At 39.8% G+C, this 20628-nt stretch overlaps 1 protein-coding gene across 1 annotated transcript; it reads left to right on the forward strand.

Moving 5' to 3' along the window:
- Positions 1–7120: 7120 nt before the first annotated feature.
- LOC147639748 (putative nicotianamine synthase 4) lies at positions 7121–8023 on the forward strand. Its single transcript, XM_086823834.1, has one exon. It carries the CDS (start codon positions 7121–7123, stop codon positions 8021–8023), a length of 903 nt encoding a protein of 300 aa, XP_086679960.1.
- The last annotated feature ends 12605 nt before the right edge of the window (positions 8024–20628 follow it).

A 20628-nucleotide genomic window follows, 5' to 3' on the forward strand; every position in this document is an offset into this window, starting at 1 on the left:
TGCATGCTAACCCACATATGACTAGATTGATGATACATCAAGAAAAACATTTGCATGAGGTGCAAAGAGGCACATCAAGGCAAGCATTGAGAACTTATGTAAGAGGCAGTTTCAAAGGTGGCTACAAGTGGTCCAAGGAAGATAAAATTGGATATCATCAAACAACTTGTATTGGATACAATTGTCAGGAAGAAGCATACGAAGGATGGATCAAATATTAGCAACATGGAGTTGTCGCTATTATTGGAAGACATGCATCCCCTAATTCAATGTCAAAGGTAATGTTGATTCCATATTGATTTTAATTTTTTGATTATTCTTGTCAACTTAAGTTTACATAGTTTGTTAAGTTATCCAATTCTCCTATAGATTCAGGAGGATGGTACGTTCTTCTAGGATCAACGATTCAGTGCAAGGAGCAGAGTCCAATATCCTAGAATTGAAGAGGCAATGCACTTTTGAGTTCTTCTATGGTAGTCATTTTCATGGGCAAGCTTTCAAAGAAGTGTTGTCGTTTTTTAAATGTTAATCGGGCCCACATTGGGTTTAGATCTGGTGAACCATATGCACTAAACAGGAGACGATGGTTTGAGGAGGGCATGGCTTTGTCTTGATCACGTCAGGCGAGTGCATAGATGGACAACAATGACTACACATGTAAAATTCTTCAAAATTTTGAACTTGTTTTCAACTGTTTTCCAACTATTATATGATGACATGCAGCTTGCGCTCATGACAATTGCGACTTGTGAAATGAAAGAGGAGGATAGAGTGGCACAAGTTCTTTTCTGGGAAATGGTTAACAATGTTGTGGTGCAAAAAGGCTTTTCCAAATTCATGAGTTGATGAGGCTTAAGCCAATTAGAGGGTAGTTAGGAGACAGTCTATAATAATGGACCAAGGAATATATTAGAAGGTCATGAGCATTCCTATCTTTTTTATTGGGAACAAAGCTTGAACATCCATACAGTACGATATGTAGTCGGGAATTTTCAAGAAGAGCACAAGTGACTATGCCATCAATGGCATTGTGCATTAAATACGAAGAGGCACTCTTGAAATACATACATGTTAGATCATGGTGGATGAACGGTAAAGTCATTGATGCAAACTTACAAGCCATGGATTCTTGGATTAGTTAGTGGCATACTAGATATCCCCATTGGAGGAGGAAGCACCTTGTAGGGGTAAGTATTACTTTCTTGAATTTGAAAACAAATAGCTTGCATTTGGAATCTGCATTGGTAAGCTAATCTTTTGTTATGAAATGTGGCTGGAGTTTACAACCTCGATTCTCATCAATTTAATCTTTTGTTATAGGAGGTGGATCACGCCACTTTGTCGCACATGCCGACCACCAATCTAGCAGAAACAAAACATGCAAGTTGGTTAGCAAGAGAGGGTTTCAAGGGAACTATCTCTTTATATGATGCTATTGTTTTAGATCTCGTTACTGCCCTCTTGTAATCCACAAAGAAGTATGCATTTATGTAGGGTAAATATCATGGAGAAGGCCCTACAATAACAAAGTTGCAAATTTTCTTGAATATATTACTTATTTATGCAATTCCTTTTTCTTGAATATATTACTTATTTATGCAATTCCTTTTTTTACACAAAGCACTCTCTCCCTTTCACTCTACTTCTCCCTCTCCCACCCTCTTCCCTCTCTCCTTCTCCCAACCTCGTGCTTTCTTTCTCCCTCTCTCTCCCCTGCTCCCACCCTCTTCCCTCTCTCCTTCCTTGCCCTCTCCCTCACTCTTCCTATGTATAAGTTCTCCTTCCCTCTCCCTCACCATCAAGAGAGAGAGGAGTAAAGAGAGTGGGAGAGAGAGGGAAAGAGAGTAATGACATAATTATTTGAGAAGGAGAGAGAGATATAGAGTGAGGAAGTGAGAGAGAGAACATGGCAACATTACATCCTCAGGATTGAGGTTACTAGTTCCAATTGGAAATAAAACCACAAGTTCCAGATACAACTCTTCTATCATAATTGCTATTCACTACCATCTTTACGTCTATGGGTGTCGCTTATCCTCTAGGGTGAAGGCACAAAGTAAGCAAATGACATTTGTTTCCTTCTGCACTTCCTCTAGCAAGAGATACTCAGACACATCATCAATAAAACCATGGGCTCACCATATAGCAATTAATCCCACCGCTTTGGTTCTACATTGAAAAAATAAGGTTACTAGTTCCAATTGGAAATAAAACCACAAGTTCCAGATACAACTCTTCTATCATAATTGCTATTCACTACCATCTTTACTTCTATGGGTGTCGCTTATCCTCTAGGGTGAAGGCACAAAGTTAGCAAATGACATTTGTTTCCTTCTGCACTTCCTCTAGCAAGAGATACTCAGACACATAATCAATAAAACCATGGGCTCACCATATAGCAATTAATCCCACCGCTTTGGTTCTACATTAAAAAAATATCGTTATCATTACCAGGAAGTGGTAAGGATGTGAGAGATTTTCATGCCTGTGCACCATCTACGGTCTTCTGCTTGACCTCTGCATTGGTGGCCTCCCTAGCGATATGTGCAGTAGCAACAACTTCAATGCTAATATTTGGTGAGGCCATCATAAACAATATAAAGGAGGGTTGTGGGTGGTGTGCTCTACTAAGAAGGATAAGCTAAATGGTGGTTAACAAAGTTGTATGGAGTGAAAGAGGTGTACTCTTCTTTTGCACCAAACACAAAAAAATACCTTTCTTCTTTTTTAATGTTAATAATAAAGGCATCTTCCCTCAAAATCCTACACCCCAATAATGAAGGCATCTTTTCTTGCTTTTTTGTGGGGAAGAGCGAGTATGTCATGAAAAACAATGAACAATATAAAATTGAATAGGATAATATGACTACCAATTCGGGCAAGAGATAATTTTACTCCCCAAAAGAAATTACATCGGGATCACATAATACTGTTTCCTCAAAACAACAAACAACCTAAAATTTGACAAGGCGATTAATAAAAATGACAAGGCAAATTATTGAAAGACCACTTTATTCCAGAAAGGTTGTTACATCATGCTTACAGGCGAAGACTAAAGATAACTACATACTTGTAAGGGCTAGAGCCTTAAATACTATTTGCAAAAAATAACATACCATAACTACATAAGGGTTCCTACACCTATGCCCTTTTATAGGCTACTCTATTCTTCAACTCTTCTCGAAGGGACTCCTTCTTCTCTTCAGCAATGTACCCATAACTTTGCCAAGTGACGATAGCGCTTCTAATCTTCAGATTCCAGACATTTGAATCTCCGGAATCAATAGGCTCATCCCCGCTAGCATCTTACTCCAAAGACTACGGGCCTCTGTCGTGACTCTCAGACGTTCTTTCGTATCTCCACTTGACTTCGTGCACAAATCTTTGCAAACCCTATCAAGGGTATCCTTGAGAGTATAGTTGGTCCCATTAGAAGAAGACATAATGAGATCAACAAAGATTAGTGGATGATGGTGAGGGTTGTTAAGGTAGAGAATAATGGTGAGGGAGAGAAATACAATAAGAGGGAGAGGGAGGCAATAAGATTTGGAAGTGAGGATTAGCCAGGGGTCATATTTATAGATACATCATGCTAAAAGAAAAAAAGAATTTTGCATGAATATTCCCTAAGGGACGAGGTTGGGAGAGAGAGAGAGATTGAGAGGGAGGGTGGGAGAGAGATTGAGATTCAGAGAGAGAGAGAGAGAGAGAGAGAGGAAAGGAGAGATTATGCATAGGGAGAGGATAAGACAGAGAGAAGACGAGAGGAGAGATAATGCATAGGGAGGGAAAAGGAGAGAGAGGGTTGGAGAGTAGGAGAGGGAGAGATAGAGAGAAGAGAAGAGGAGAGATGATGTATAGGGGGAGAGGATAAGACAGAGAGAAGACGAGAGGAGAGATAATGCATAGGGAGGGAAAAGGAGAGAGAGGGTTGGAGAGTAGGAGAGGGAGAGATAGAGAGAAGAGAAGAGGAGAGATGATGTATAGGGAAGAAGAGGGAGTAGGCAAGAGAGGGTAGGAGAAGGAGAGAGAGAGAGAGAGAGAGGAAGAGAGAAAGGCAAGAGGTTGGGAGAGTGATAGAGGGAAGGAGAGACGAAAGGACAAAGAGTGATAGAGGGAAGGAGAGACGAAAGGACAAAGAGTGAGAGGGAGGGTGGAAAAGGGAGAAAGAGTAAGAGGGAGGAGAGGGACAAAGAGGGAAGAGGGTGAGAGAGAGAGAGAGAGAGAGAGAGAGAGAGAGAGAGAGAGAAGGGAGGAGCTAAGTTGGGCTAGAGGGGAAAAAGTGGACTGGGCTGAGAGGTCATGGTGGAGGTTGTAGGACATAGTGGTGAGCTGGGCTAGAGGTAGTGGTGGAGGGACTGGAGAGAGCACGTCCACATTTTTAAGAGAGAAGAGTTGCTAGTAAAAGCTCCCTCAAAAAACACACTTGTGGATCTGTTAGCTTACACTAATGGCACACTTTAGCACACAATTTATTGGGTTCTTGGTATTAAAACCAAGAGATTGAGGTATTTAGAGAAGTATTGAAACCAAGAGATTTAGGAATTTATAGAAGCACACAAAAAAAAGCATATGGTGAAGGACCTCATGATGGTATATTTGGACCTTAAGTGGTAAGGACAAGTGTTGGGATGCCCAATTATTTCTCCCACATATTATAGTAGGTGCATGCAAATGAAGATGAGGTTCACAACATTATATTGTAGCTTTTTAGCAACACATGTCATCACACTCTATAGTGTTATTGTGGCATATGCTTTCCATATTGACGGGTGTATAGATTTTGAACAATAATCTATGGTTTTGAAGGTTTAAGAGGGCATTCTCAACAAATCTACCAAAATATATTAAATCTTACTTTGGTAAAGGATGAGTTAGCATCATTTTTATGCTTCTCACATGGTTTGCTAGGATTAATAAGAGAAGATCACTAAATTTGACCATGATGCTCAAAACAAGGTGTCATCATAGATGAATCTATGCTTTAATGGAAGAATCCATGGCCCTTCTTAATAAAGTTTGCTTGACTTCTAGTTATTCCTAGCAATAGTTATGGTTTAAATTTTACCATGATGCTCAAAACAAGGTGTCACAGATGAATCTATGCTTTAATGGAAGAATCCATGGCCCTTCTTTTAACAACGTTTGCTTGAATTCTAGTGAGTCCTAGCAATAGTTATGGTTTACATCTCATATGTCACAAGGGTAAATTCAAACCTTTTACCTCTCTTTTGAGAGGCAAGGGTGCTACCACTAGGCTAAATTCAAACCTTTTACCTCTCTTTTGAGAGGCAAGGGTGCTACCACTAGGCTAAAGAATTATGATTTACACTAAGGTACACATTTTATGATGAAAACCCTTCCATATCAATTCCACTACAAGCAATAATAACGATACTTTAAGATGTTGTAAATTTTCCCCCATTTTAATTATAACATAGTGAAGTAATATAAGCACCTCTAATTCAAAAAATAATAATCAAACAGCAATGCTTCCACCATTTTGTATTTTGTTTAAGTATGTCTTTCTTAAATGTAGTAGATTGGAGAGCATGGGGCAAACATATCTCTCCCATTTTACGTTTGTTTTTCTTTTAATGTTGCTATTTGTAAGGCTACTCTAAGGAAATAATAAGGCAAATGTAATGTTATAGCAAGGGTTTAGCAAGGTCACTTTGCAAGGGAAATAGTGAGGGTACAACAAGGCTTTGTAAGGCAACAAGAATGAGGAAAATAGCATGGGTAATGCCGATCTTTCTTTTACTTATAAATTTTTAACAAGGAATTCTTGATATTTCCCTTGCAATGCATTTGTCGTGATGTATAATGCAAGATATCCACATCTTGTAAGAAAAACTAAACAACTCAATAACTATTTTCAGTGTTTTTATGATAAACTTATCTAGAGATATGTTTATCTCTTGATAAGATTATCCACATTTCCTAAGAAAAAGTAAACAACTCAAGAACTATACTTACTACTTACAATAAACTTATCAAGAGACACATTGATTGTAGCATTATTTAGTTGCTATATTTTTGGTTGATTAGAAACTAAGTGATTTAAAATAATCATGTTATTTAACTGTCTCAATTAAAGCATTGGAGACATTACAAAGGATTATACTTATAAAAAAGCATTGAGATATTGTATGCATGCACATAAGAGGGTTTTTAATAAGATATACATAGATCAAACATGTTGAGTAGACCTTTTATAAACGGGGCACTAAATTTTCATCCCAGATTTAGATATGCAAGTAGGAGATAAATTTATGATTTTTAAGTGTATATCAGTGTGGCATTATTTGACAGATTACTGTAAATGCATGCAAAATTCTCCAAAAAAATAGATCCTTGATATTTGAAGAATAAAGTACATTACTCAAATTAATTTTTTTAAATCACACAATTTTTTTTTTGACAAAAACATTCAAAATTAATGAGTCTACAAATAAGACACACATAATGTCACGTCATACTTTGTGTGTAGATAAAATCCTTTTAAATAGAAAGAAGCATTGGATAGTTTCGAATTGCCAGGTGTCGCAACTTCCATCTTACTCTTTTTTTAATTTACTTATTTAGCAATAAGAGATTTTGTATGAAGTCAACATGAGAGAGAGAGAGAGAGAGAGAGAGAGAGAGAGAGAGAGAGAGAGAGAGAGGGAAGGCGAGTTGGGGGCAAGTTCTTTTGATCTAGTGGAGATAGCATCATGTGTGTGGGGGGGGGGAGGTACTGTGTGCGCACTATCTAAAAAAAGAGTAAATCTATCTAAAATGAATGTGTGTGTGTGTGAAATCACTCCATCTCGTTAAGGTTAAGTCTGCTTTTCAAAATCAAAAATATAACTGCACCGAGTGTGCGTGTGCATGCGTGTGTGTGTGTGTACACTAGCTTTAAAAAGAGTAAATCTATTTAAAATGTGAAATTGCAAATTTTGCCATCAGACCACTTTGAAAATAGTGCCCCTACTCCTCAACTCTCTCTCCTCCTCTCATGAAAATAGTGCCCCTACTGAATCGAAACTCACAATGTAATCCGTGAAAACCTAGGGCATATAGACTATCACATGGATGTCACCCCTTATATGGACCCACATGCACTCATAGAGTGATCATGGAAAGAGAGAAACAAGAAGAGTTTTTGCTGTTCAAAGGAGCAGAGAGAGAAGCCGACGGGGGACGCACGGCTGAGGCTGAAAGCGTCTCTCGTGAGCTCTTAATGGAGGCCATTGTGGAGCTTCACGGGCAAATAAGCAAGCTTGAGAGCTTGCGTCCTTGCGAGCGGGTGAACGCTCTCTTCTCGCAGCTGGTGGCCCTCTGCTTGCCCCACTGCAACATTGACGTCAACGAGCACCTCGCACCACACTTGCAAGAAGTGCGTCACAATCTGATCCAGCTATGCGGCCAAGCCGAGGGCCTCCTGGAGCGCCACTATGCGGAGATGCTGCTGCGCCTCCCCCAGCCGCATACCCACCTGCACCTCTTCCCCTACTACAGCAACTACAGGAGGCTGGCTATGCTGGAGTTCAAGCTGCTGTGCCAAGCGGCAGGAGAAACGGCCCCTATTCGAGTGGCCTTCATTGGATCTGGCCCAATGCCGTTAACGTCAATCGTGTTGGCGGCGCACCACATGCAGTGGGCGTCCTTCGACAACTACGACCTGGACGGCCAAGCAAACGAGCTGGCGGCGGGGCTGGTGGGCGGCCATCCGGATCTCACCGCTGGCATGGCTTTCCACACGTGTAACGTCCTGGACGTGGAGGAGAGTCTGGCAGGCTACGACGTGGTGTTTCTGGCGGCTCTGGTGGGGATGGACGACGTCCTGCAGCACCTCGCCCGCCACATGCGAGCGGGCGCTGCACTCGTCGTCAGAAGCGCCCACGGACCCCGCGCTTTCCTCTACCCCGTCGTAGACCCCGACATGCTGCGCAGCCCCGGCTTCGATGTTCTCTCCGTTTTCCACCCCTCCGACGAGGTTGTCAATTCCATCATTGTTGCCAAGAAGCGCATATCCTAATAAGCTAATTCCAAAATGAGTTATACATAATTATGGTAACGTTTGGTTTTAATGTATTATTTATTATAATAAAACAAGAGAATTTCCCCTTATGCTGTGCCACTTCTCACCACCACCTTTGGTACTATGATCCACTATGCCACACCCACTAGTTCATCACTCTACTTGTGTAACTTCCAAATCTTATTGCCTCCCTCTCCCTCTTATTTTATTTCTCTCCCTCCCCATCATTCTCTACCTTAACAACCCTCACCATCATCCACTATTCTTTGTTGATCTTATTATGTCTTCTTCTAATGGCCCCAACTATACTCTCAAGGATACCCTTGATAGGGTTTGCAAACATTTGTGCACGAAGTCAAGTGGAGATGCGAAAGAACATCTGAGAATCATGACAGAGGCCCATAGTCTTTGGAGCAAGATGCTAGCGGATGACCCTATTGATTCCGGAGATTTGTATGTCTAGAATGAAGATTGGAAGCTATCGGCACTTGGTGGAGTTACGGGTACATTGCCAAAGAGAAGGATGAGTCCCTTCGAGAAGAGTTGAAGAATAGAGTAGCCTAAAAAACCGCAAAGGTGTAGGAACCCTTATGTAGTTATCTTTTGTAAACATTATTTAAGGTTGTAGCCCTTACAAGTACGTAGTTGTCTTTAGTCTTCGCCTTCAAGGATGACATAATAACCTTTCTAGAATAAAGTGGTCTTTCGATAATTCACCTTGTCATTTTTATTAATCGCCTTGTCAAATTTTAGGTTGTTTGTTGTTTTGAGGAAACAGTATGTGATCCCAATGTAAATTTTTTTGGGGAGAAAAATCGTCTCTTGCCCCTAATTGGTAGTTATATTATCCTATTCAAGTTTGTATTGTTCATTGTTTTTCATGGCATACTCGCTCTTCCCCAAAAAAGCAAGAAAAGATGCCTTCATTATTGCCAGTGTAGGATTTTGAGGGAAGATGCCTTTATTACTGAAGAAGAAAGTAATTTTTTTTTGTTTGGTGCAAAAGAAGGTTACATCTCTCTCACTCCATACAACTTTGTTAACCACCATTTAGCTTAGCCTTCTTAGTAGAGGCACACCACCCATAACCCTCCTTCATATTGTTTGTGATGGCCTCATCAAATATTAGTATTGAAGTTGTTGTTGTACGTATTGCTAGGGAGGCCACTAATGCGGAGGTCAAGTAAAAGACCGTAGATGGTGCACAAGCATGAAATGCTCTCATATCCTTATTACCACTTCCTGGTAGTGATGATGATATTTCTTCAATGTAGACCAAAGTGGTGGGATTAATTGCTATATATGGTGAGCCCATGGTTTTATTGATGATGCGTCTAAGTGTCTTTTGCTAGAGGAAGTGTGGAAGGAAACGAATTTCATTCGCTTACTTTTTGCCTTCACCTCGGAGGATAAGGGATGCCCATAGAAGTAAAGATGGTAGTGAATAGCAGTTATGATAGAAGAGTTGTATTTTGAAGTCATATGTAAATGAACTTGGTTTTATTTCCAATTGGAAGCAGTAACCTCAATCCTGAGGATTTAATGTTTTCATGTTGTTCTCTCTCTCTCACTCCATCTCACTCTCTTTCTCCTTCTCCCTCTCAAATATTTATGTCATTACTCTCTTTCCCTCTCTCTCTCCCACTCTCTTTGCTCCTCTCTCTCTCTCTCTCTCTCTCTCTCTCTCTCTCTCTCTCTCTCTCTCTCTCTCTCTCTCTCGATGGGGAGGGAGATGCATAGGAAGATTGAGGGAGAGGGCAAGGAAGGAGAGAGGGAAGAGGGTAGGACAAGGGGGGAGAGAGGGAGAAAGAAAGGATGCGGTTGGGAGAAGGAGAGAGGGAAGAGGGTGGGAGAGGAAGAGGTAGAGTGAAAGGGAGAGAGAAATGGATGAGGTTGGGAGAGAGAGATTGAGAGGGAGGGTGGGAGAGAGATAGAGGGACAAAGAGTTAGAGAGAGAGAGAGAGAGAGAGAGAGAGAGAGAGAGAGAGAGAGAGAGAGAGGGAGGGAGGGAAGGAGAGATAATGCATGGGGAGAGGATATTAAGACAAAGGGAAGAGGAGAGGAGAATTGTACATAGGGAGGGAGAGGGAGAGAGAGAGATTATGAAGGAGAGGGAGAGATAGAGAGAAGAGGAGAGGAGAGATGATGCATAGGGATGGAGAGGGAGTGAGCAAGAGAGGGTGGAAGAAGGAGAGAGAGAGAGAGAGAGAGAGAGAGAGGTAAGAGATTGGGAGAGTGATACAGGGAAGGAGAGACAGAAGGATAGAGAGTGAGATGGAGGGTGGAAAAGGGAGAAAGAGTGAGAGGGGGAAGAGGGTGGGAGAGGGACAAAGAGGGAAGAGGGTGGAAGATTGGGAGGGAGGGAGAGAGAGAGAGAGAGAGAGAGAGAGAGAGAAGGGAGGAGCTAAGTTGGGCTAGAGGGGAGAAAGTGGGCTCGACTGAGAGGTGGTGGTGGAGGTTGTAGGAGATAGTGGTGGGCTGGGCTAGAGGTACTGGTGGTGGAGGGATTGGAGAGATAATGTCCACATTTTTAAGAGAGAAGAGTTGCTAGTAAATGCTCCCTCGAAAAACAAACTCGTGGATCTGTCAGCTCATACTATTGACACACTTTAGCACACAATTTCTTGGGTTCTTGGTATTAAAACCAAGAGATTGAGGTATTTAGAGAAGCACACAAAAAAAAGCATATGGTGAAGGACCTCATGATGGTATATTTGGACCTTTAGTGGGTGGTAAGGACAAGTGTTGGGATTCCCTTGATGTAGGCAATTATTTCTCCCACATATTACAGTACGTGCATGCAAATGAAGATGAGGTTCACAAGATTATATTGTAGCTTTTTAGCAACACATGTTGTCGCACTTGAAGAATAATCTATGGTTTTGAAGGTTTTAGAGGGAATTCTCAACAAATCTACCAAAATATATTAAAGCTTACTTTGGTAAAGGGATAGGCTATCATCATTTTTTATGTTTCACACATGGTTTGCTAGGATTAATAGGCTTTAATGGAAGAATCCATGGCCCTTCTTTTAATAAATTTTGCTTAAATTCTAGTGAGTCCTAGTAAGAGTAATGGTTTAATTTGACCATGATGCTCAAAACAAGGTATCACATATGAATCTATGATTTAATGGAAGAATCCATGGCCCTTCTTTTAAAATAAAGTTTGCTTGAATTCTAGTGAGTCCTAGCAATAGTTATGGTTTACATCTCATATGTCACAATGGTAAATTCAAACCTTTTACCTCCCTTTTGAGAGGCAAGGGTGCTACCACTAGGCTAAAGAATTATGATTTACACTAAGGTACACATTTTATGATGAAAACCCTTCCATATCAATTCCACTACAAGCTATAATAACGATACTTTAAGATGTTGGAAAGTTTCCCCCATTTTAATTATAATATAGTGAAGTAATATAAGCACCTTTAATTCAAAAAATAATAATCAAATAACAATGCTTCCACCATTTTGTATTTTGTTTAAGTATGTCTTTCTTAAATGTAGTAGATTGGAGAACATGGGGCAAACATAACTCTCCCATTTCACTTTTTTTTTTCTTTTAATTGCTATTTGTAAGGCTACTCTAAGGAAATAATAAGGCAAATGTAATGTTATAGCAAGGTCACTTTGCAAGGGAAATAGTGAGGGTACAACAAGGCTTTGTAGCAAGGTCACTTTGCAAGGGAAATAGTGAGGGTACAACGAGGCTTTGTGAGGCAACAAGAATGAGGAAAATAGCAATTCAGGAAATTGGACAAGAATGAGGAAAATAGCAATTCAGGAAATTGGACAAGGCTCTGATACCACTGTAATGATGGGGAGAGAAGAAAGAGAATGCACTCATAATAATGGAGTACCACATGCACTCATGATGGAGTACCATGTGCACTCAAGGGAGTACCATCATAGCCATAGAAGCTTGGACCTCCAAGAAGTATGATCTGATTAGTCAAAATGATTAGATGTCCCTAATTACAATTTATTCACTTATATACTTTCCCACCTTTTCACACTTATTAATTTTGGGCCCCCATACTTGCCCGGCCATATCCATGCCCATGGGCTCCCCTTATGTTCAAACCCAAGCCCCTTTCATTACAATATCCGATGGTATTCAGCAAGGATAAGATTTCGAGGATAAGATTTTCTATTTTTAGTAATCTAATCCCGCAAATCACAATGAATTTTAGAGACTTTTTGTCGGCATGAAAATCTCTGATTGATTTTGATCTTAATTTTAAGGGTTTAAATGGTGCCCTTTAAATCTACTGGCTATATCTAAGACAATGAAACTTTGAGCAGTAAGGCTTAAACAACATTATTTTTTATGTTTTATGATGCAAAAAATTCCAACATACTAGTTTGCACGTGAAAAGAAAAATGAAAAACTCAACAAATCAAACAAAAATGGATTGGAATGCTTCCCTCTAGGTTATCTAAGTACTCACACATTAATCTTTCCAATAAAACAATAAAAAATCAAACATCATTTAGGCCCTCCTGCGATGTTAGAATAGGGTTTCTAAGAGTAAAGTTTGCCTAGTCGATTTGTGGATTGGTCTAGGATGTAGTTTATTTGTTAGTAGGCCAAATCTAATCCAAGTTATCTCTAAACCATGTGGCCTCCTAGGTCACTTTCTCGTGTGAATACGGGGACATTGGGCTGCCCGAGCTGCTTAATCATGGCTACTGCTCATAATGGGGAGCATACAAACATGACCTAACTAGTGCCTAGATAATAAAATATGAGGGTGAAGCATTGATATCCAACAACAAACACTAAACCCAAAGAATGTTGTAGATGTACTTATAAGGAATGTATTTGGCATGATGTGAGACTCTAACCACAAAATCATCACATGTAATTGGAAAAACGTGCAATCTTTACCATGTATAATTCTTATTCTCTTCTCTAAGGACCCCCTTCAATTGTAGCCTAAAGATAATGCTTTTCTCATTATCCTCCACATTCACACTCTCTAAAATTGCTTGCAAGCTAAGGAATATAACCATCCTAGTTCTTCATTCTCTTGTTGTCGTATCTTATCTACTTTATGATCTACCTTGAGCCTCATTGTCACCACTATCCTTGACTTGTGTCTCCCTTTTATCCTCTCATTTCCTCTCTACTATCTCATTCTAAAGCAATTTACTTCTTGCTCTCTCACATTGGTGCTCGATGCTACACCCCATTCTCAAGGCATAGCCCATGATATAAGGCATTAGAGACCATTCATGACCCACTTAGGGAAAAAGGTCCTAGAGGATGTTAAAAGACATGATGAGAGCTTGATCACAAAGAGATGGTGTGCAATCAATTAGGAATGATTAACACTAACACAAGCTATCATCAATGTGCTAAACACATAAACAAGCTACACTAGCTATCATCAATGTGCTAAACACGTAAACAAGCTACACAAGCATAAATGGATGAGACTTCAAGAGCAATGGAATGTGCTCAAGAATCAGCCCATTAATGAGGTCATAAAAAATGCTCACATGAGGTGCTCATGAAGAGAGTATTTCCACAAAACCACTTAGTATATTAATGCATTAAGCACGTACACAAAGTAGGCTTTCTACACTCCCAAGTGAGTGTGACTCACCTTGATTTATAGGCCTTCAAGGAGGAGGCACCTAGATCCTAGAAATCCTCCACCTCCCCAGAATCTTCTCCACCTCCCCTATATTAGGGTGAGTGCCTTGGATGGCAAGGAGATTCCACCTAGACATTACTCCGATTTCCACCTAGACATTACTCATATAGTAACTCGACTTATAAATGTGAGGGGTGTTATGTACATCCATGGAAAATGGGTACGTGTGAAAGAATTTGGAGATATTTTCCCTTCTATCAAGCTACAACATGATGGTACAAAATGTGAGGGGCATTACATCCACGGCATGGCCATAGTTAAATGCTCGATATGGGCCAAGAGAGTGTCACACAACATATAAGCATTTGAGAGAGCTAGCACTGGTTTGGTAACACTACACAATCAAATGTAAAAGCATCCTTTCATAGGTGTGGAAAAAATCATTTCTCTAGTGAAAATAATTATTTGATATTTTTCTTATCCTAGCATTACGGAAAAAAATTATTACCATGGTTAAAAATGATCCTAGCATTACGAAAAAATTATTTGCGTGGTAAAAAATGATCATACATCATGGTTACACCAAGCTAAATACATATTGGTTTAGTAAGGACTAAAATACTAAACCTTTAGAAAACAAAACACTCATGAAAAAAATTATTTAAAAATTCCTTGACCATGATCAATCTACATGACTAAGAAACCATGTAAAAACTATTGATGAGGAAAGAAAAAATCATAAATCTTAATTGCACCATCCCATCTAAGATTAAAATTTGATTCTAAAATTTTTGGGATTGTCCTTGGAAAAAATGTAAAGTTTTTTTCATTATTAATAATCTTGATTTAAAAGAGATGTATGTGAAAGGCATATTTGATGTATTTATAAAATTCTTTGAATTTGTTTAATTAACAGGACATAAAAATTTCCTATGACACTTCTTTGTCCTGTTTCCAAACAATTGTCTCATAGGTGTCTGATGGCTAGAAATAGCACCCTAGTCCTATATATGAAATGGGTGGATACATGTTTGAATTTTGAATTTAGATATCCCTCTATAAATTTACATAAATCAACTATGTGTTAATCCTCCAATTAAAAAATCCATGTGTGTACTTAGGTGCTATGTTACATATATATAAAGAGACTCCCCCAAGGGTCTTATTTACACCTTATTTAATCACCACTCATAAATCCATGTTCACTCTTTTATTCTATGGAGCTATTCTGGAATGTGCAAATGCCACTTATCTCCTTCAAAGCGACCTTATGGTGTCTATTTTCTACGTTACATCACGTGGATGAGCTATGGTGTGGATCTAAAGGTATGGATCTTAAAGGACGAGACCCCTAATTCACATGGAGGAGAAAAGGGAGTGTCAAAGGTCTTTTATGCCACTTATCTCCTTCAAAGCGACCTTATGGTGTCTATTTTCTACGTTACATCACGTGGATGAGCTATGGTGTGGATCTAAAGGTATGGATCTTAAAGGACGAGACCCCTAATTCACATGGAGGAGAAAAGGGAATGTCAAAGGTCTTTTATAAAATATTAAAACACGAGGAAATTGCTTTGCTCTTGAGAAGGGGAGGCACGTGCACTTCTTGGCCTAAAAACATGCATGAAAAAAAAGAAACCCTTCTTTTGTAGATGTATGGCAAAGAAGAAGAAGGGGAAAAAAAGTATGAACACCCATATTCTAAGCTAAACATGAAGAGGGGTGGTGATGCTTTTTTACAATTCAATATGAATAACCTACTCTTAGCCTTTTGGGTAAATGTAAAGAGGTGTGGTGATATGCTTTTTCACAATTCAATATGAACAACCTATTCTTAGCCTTTTGGCTAAATGTAAAGAGGGATGGTAGATGATTTGCTTTTTAACCATTTTCTCTAAGAAGTTAGTTGCTCTAAGAGGTAGGTGTGAACACACATCCCCTAATTTGAACTCCTTGGCTAACCTAAGCCATGTGGGAGAACCAAGGTCCCCACTCACTATCTGTATTCTTTGAAGTTCTATTGTGTCAACTTATTATTATTTTTGAAAAGATGTCCACCACTTCGTATGAACAACCCAACGAAAAATGGTGAGATTATTGTTAATCAATGTTCCACCCTCGTCAATGTCACTATGTGTGGGCAACCAAGTTGCTCTGTTTTGTAAGGTTCCTTGTGTAAGCACATGACTGCTCGATAGTTTCCCAATTTAGACACTAAATGTTGGCCATGTGTGGCTAGATAGTTAGAAGATAGCTTATGCAGACTCGGCACCATGCCAAGTAGGATGCATGAGATATTCCTGGTACACCTTGTCCTCAAGCGACACAACTCAAACAGGTCGTACTCTTAGGTAGGAGGAAATAACACCTTGTCCTTAGGTGGCACAGCTCGAATGGGCACCCAGACCATCTCTCGGATGATGGGTCTAGAAGCTACACACATGCCCAAGGTCTATGTTATAGTCTAATATGATCTCAATTGAGTGATGTGGCCGGTTAGGCCGATTTAGACCGATAGTAAGGATGGTTGGCCTATATGGACCAACTTATGATACGACCAACCTCAGAAAACCTCGTGTTGACCAACTGAGTGCCAGTGCGTGGACATCAGCCATGTGAGAGGAAAGAGCTACAGCCTACATGCCGCATGCTCCAGTGCTGGTGCTCACGCTCTCAAGCGTGAAGTGCTTGCTCTGCCTCTTCAAGCATGAAGCCATTGCTTTGCCTCTCCAAGCTATGTTGCACCTAAATGGATCGGAGAGAGTTTCTTCTTGACCATTAACCCCTTTAGACCAGGTTTACTTGCAAATCACCCTTGCCCTTTCTTTTTGGGTGTTATGACTCAATGTGACCCATGATGATGATGACTTGGATATGAATCTTTCTTGTGCCACATACTCTGCTAGATCATCATGTTGATCACCTCAACATAGCTCTCTCATCATGGACTTTTCTTGGTGTTTGAGAATGGCATAGGGTTGCATTACCTCAACTAAAGGAGTTTGATTTCTCTCTGAATCTAACCAAACCCTTCATACATGGGACTCATCAGACCAATGCGAATCTGATTCTGGAGGCGTTTTCAAAAAACCCTAATTTTAGTTGTACGACCAGTTCGTACAGTTGTACAACCTAACCCTAAAATTAGATTTGACATCAGTCGTGTGTTCGCCTCGCTTTGCCACATCTGTCCGTACAACTCTCAACTGATTTCACCTATCTGTACCTATTCGTATAGCAGCCCATACTGCTTGCCGTTGTATAGCTATCCACCTATTGTACTTTCTATACCCAAGCGCCCACCTACTTCACCATACCTCTTCACTCTAAGCACATTTTCCCCTTCTCTAAATTGGGCATTTTTACAAATTTCCCTATTCTCGAAGTCTCAGATCTACTCCGATTTCACCTATAAAATTTGGGGCCTTTCACATTTTTGTGACATTGAGCACCATTTGCAAGCATTGGATCGACATTGACAAGGATTTCATTGGAAATTGTCTGAAAAATTGAGGATTTTGCCCGATTTGGGGCATTTCAAAAAATCGATCTCCTGCAGCACCAAATCGAACAATTAATTTGGGGCTTTTCGCATTGGAGACCTGCTATTTGACATTGGCTCAGAATTGGACCATTGGTGGCTTCTACCTTTCGGATTTAACATTTCAGGGTTTTTCTACATCAGATGTGATAGTACGCTCACCTGTAAATCATCTATCCCTACAGTTGTCATTTTTATACATTTGCAGGTCATACAAATTAGCGAACTGTTTGTGCCTACTATTGGGTACAATCAATAGCAGGACACTTGCAATGTAGTGGATATTTTCATTTGGTGTGGAACAAAGTATCTTTTGCAGGTTGAAATGACAGGCAATTATGTATTTGGCATGCTTATAGAGCTGAGGATAAGTTGAATGGCACCAACTATCCTATGTGGGCATACATGATGAACATGTATTGGTTGCCAAGAATTTGTGGGTGTATGTATTTGGAACAGAACCCAGACCCATCTCTCCACTATAGCAACACAGGTTGTGGATGCAGGTGATGTTACATCTTTAGGTGGTGGTGTCACTTCAGCACCCTTGCCACCTACACAGATTGCCCTCTCTTGCAAGAGGCAAGTTATACCACATATCCATTCATGCACTTCTGTGCAAAAGGTGCATGGGATGTACTTGCTTCATTGTATCAGGTTCACGATGAGGCTCGTGTGGCCTATCTTTGAAAGAAGATTAATGAGGGTGATTCTATGGATAAATATCTCACCCGCATCAAGGGGATCTCAGGAAGCAACTCATCAACATTGATGAGATCATTCCAAATAGTTCACTTAGATCTAATGTACTTCAAGGGGGTTGCCGGAGTCCTACCAGGGATTTACCACCACTCTTCATCTACTCATGAATGGTAATCCGAATTTGCACACCTTCGATGAGTTATTGGCTCTCTTATCGTTGCAAGAAGAGCAGTCTCGATCAAACAGATCTACTATGCTTTCTGCGGATCAGGCATTCGGTGCCTTTGATCGCCATATAGGTAAATCTGGGGCTTCATCTAATGGTAAGACTAAGGGCAAACCACCATTCCATTTAGATTCTACCTCCTCCAAGGAGAGTGACACCAAGAAGAAGAAGAGATGCAACTATTATAGGAAGCCTGGTCGGTCATCTTATTGATGAGTGCAAAAAGAGGATTGAGAGTGAGAAGAAGAAGAAGTAGCAGGGCTTGGCTACTACAATGGACACTAAGGAAGAGGCCAACTTTGTCCATGAGGGATATGCATTGGCTGTCACATGCAGTTTGCGTGCTTCTTGTATGTCTATTTCAACTGGTGATTGGTAGTTTGACAGTGGTGCTTCCAAGCACATCACTTCATGAAGGTCACTATTTGCTACATTGCAGGTTTATCCTCCAAGTGGCATAGTCATGTGTGCCAATGATGCCTCTTATGCCATTAAAGGCATCAGCAGTGTGTAGCTAACAACTTGTAATGGAGACAATTTTACTCTCTGTGACACTTTGTATGTGCTAGGCATTCAAAAGAATCTTATCTCTCTATTTCAGCTCTTGCATTATCTAGGTTTAAAGTTCAATTCTCATACCATTGTTGCTCAGTGTATGACAGAAGAGACACAAATTCTCTTGCACTTTCTGGGACATTGGAAAGTGGCTTGTATAAGTTTGATATGTATGACATAGTACACACTCTCATGATGTTATGGTTGCTTCCACTTTACCTCTGTTAAGTGACACTAAGTTATGGCATGCTCGGTTTGGTCACTTGAATTTCCCATCTCTTGTACGCTTGTAGAAACAAAATATGGTGCATGAGCTTCCTCCTATATGCAAGTTCCAGTCAAGCATGTATGTGAGGGATGCATTCTTGGAAAGATGCACAAGAATTCCTTTCCTACATATGGTACTATGAGGACTATCCGCCCATTACAACTCATTCTTCATAGTGATCTTTGTGGCCCTAAGAGGGCTCCATCTTTTAAAGGGAATTTGTATTTCATTACTTTAATTGACGATTACACTTGTTTCTATTGGGTGTATGGTTTGAAGGTGAAGTCAGGTGTATTTGTAGCTTTCAAAGATTTCCGTCCCATGGCTAAAAATGCTTGTGGGACACAAGCTTGTCACATTGCGTACAGATCGAGGGGAGGGAAATATTTATCAAATGAGTTCATATCTTACATGCAATTACATGGTATTTCCCATCAGTGTACTACACCCTATACTCTCAACAGAATGGAGTTCATATCTTACATGCAATTACATGGTATTTCCCATCAGTGTACTACACCCTATACTCTCAATAGAATGGAGTTGCAAAGAGACGTAATCGTACACTTATGGAGATGGCACGTTGCATGCTCAAGAGCAAGGATCTAAGTTTTGGCTTGAAGCGGTTATGTGTGCAAATTATGTGCTTAACCGTTGCCCCATCAAAGCCTTGAAATCTATCTGCTAAAATGGCAAGATTCCAGTGGTGTCTCATATGAGAGTCTTTGGGTGTTTGGCATACATGTATGTGCCCACACAACAAAGACAAACTTGATGCAAATGCAATTAAATGCATTTTTGTTGGCTATAACAGTGAGAGCAAGGGATACCAATTCTATGTGTCTTTGCTACACGCAAATTCATTGTATCTAGGGATGTTATCTTTGATGAGTATGCATCTCAGTCCCTTCTTTCATGCACAAAATAGCCATCAATTGGGCCAAAGTGTAAGATTCCTCCCCAGCCTCTCAAGATGTCCAGCATCTTCCCCTGTAATCAAATCCCTCTTCAAAAATATAAAAGATCTTGTTTCTACCAATTTTGGCCTAGAGAAAGAAAATATTCTAGAGAGAGAGAGTATTCAAATTTTAAATATTTTTAGATGGAAAAATTTCTCATCTTATTAAAATAAGTTCCCCTGAAACAGAAGTTCAAAAATATATTCAGAAGGTGCATTAGAAATTAAGTATAATCTGTTCAAGAGGCATTATCCTGAAGGTTAAGATTTTTTCAAAATTATAAATTAAGGTTCCTATGGACCAATAAGATTGATCCAAATGTAGGGAGGAGATAAATAGAAGAATAAAAGAAAAATCTCTCAAAAATAAGTAAATACTCACATAAGATGAAGAGTTGACTAAGGACAAGGTTAATAGTTAAAAAAGGGAGATATTTAGAAGTAATGATGCATTTTTAACACCTTAGTATGGGAGAATTCCCCTCATGAAGGAGGCACCTATTTCACATGCTTGAATGAGTTTTAAACTCCCAAATAATGAGATATTTTTATCTCTCCTCTCTCTTGTTTCAACTAGATCCAAAAAGTGGACTAAACTGACCCAAAAATGGTCAAAAATTGACCAAACTGATCTGGAAAATTCTAGAATCAGTGGGCTTGGTTAGAAGCTCACTTTTTCCTATAAATAGAAGCCTTCCCCTTTGTTGAAACTCAATAGTGTTTTGCACTGTTACCCTGCCTCTCCCA

This window comes from Cibotium barometz, chromosome 3 (assembly GCF_041138505.1).
Source record: "Cibotium barometz isolate CiBa-2024 chromosome 3, ASM4113850v1, whole genome shotgun sequence".
Classification (NCBI taxonomy): Eukaryota; Viridiplantae; Streptophyta; class Polypodiopsida; order Cyatheales; family Cibotiaceae; genus Cibotium; species Cibotium barometz.

Bases quoted from the DNA above. Each gene is read 5' to 3' on its own strand.
- LOC147639748 (XM_086823834.1), top strand. From the start codon at position 7,121: ATGGAAAGAGAGAAACAAGAAGAGTTTTTGCTGTTCAAAGGAGCAGAG.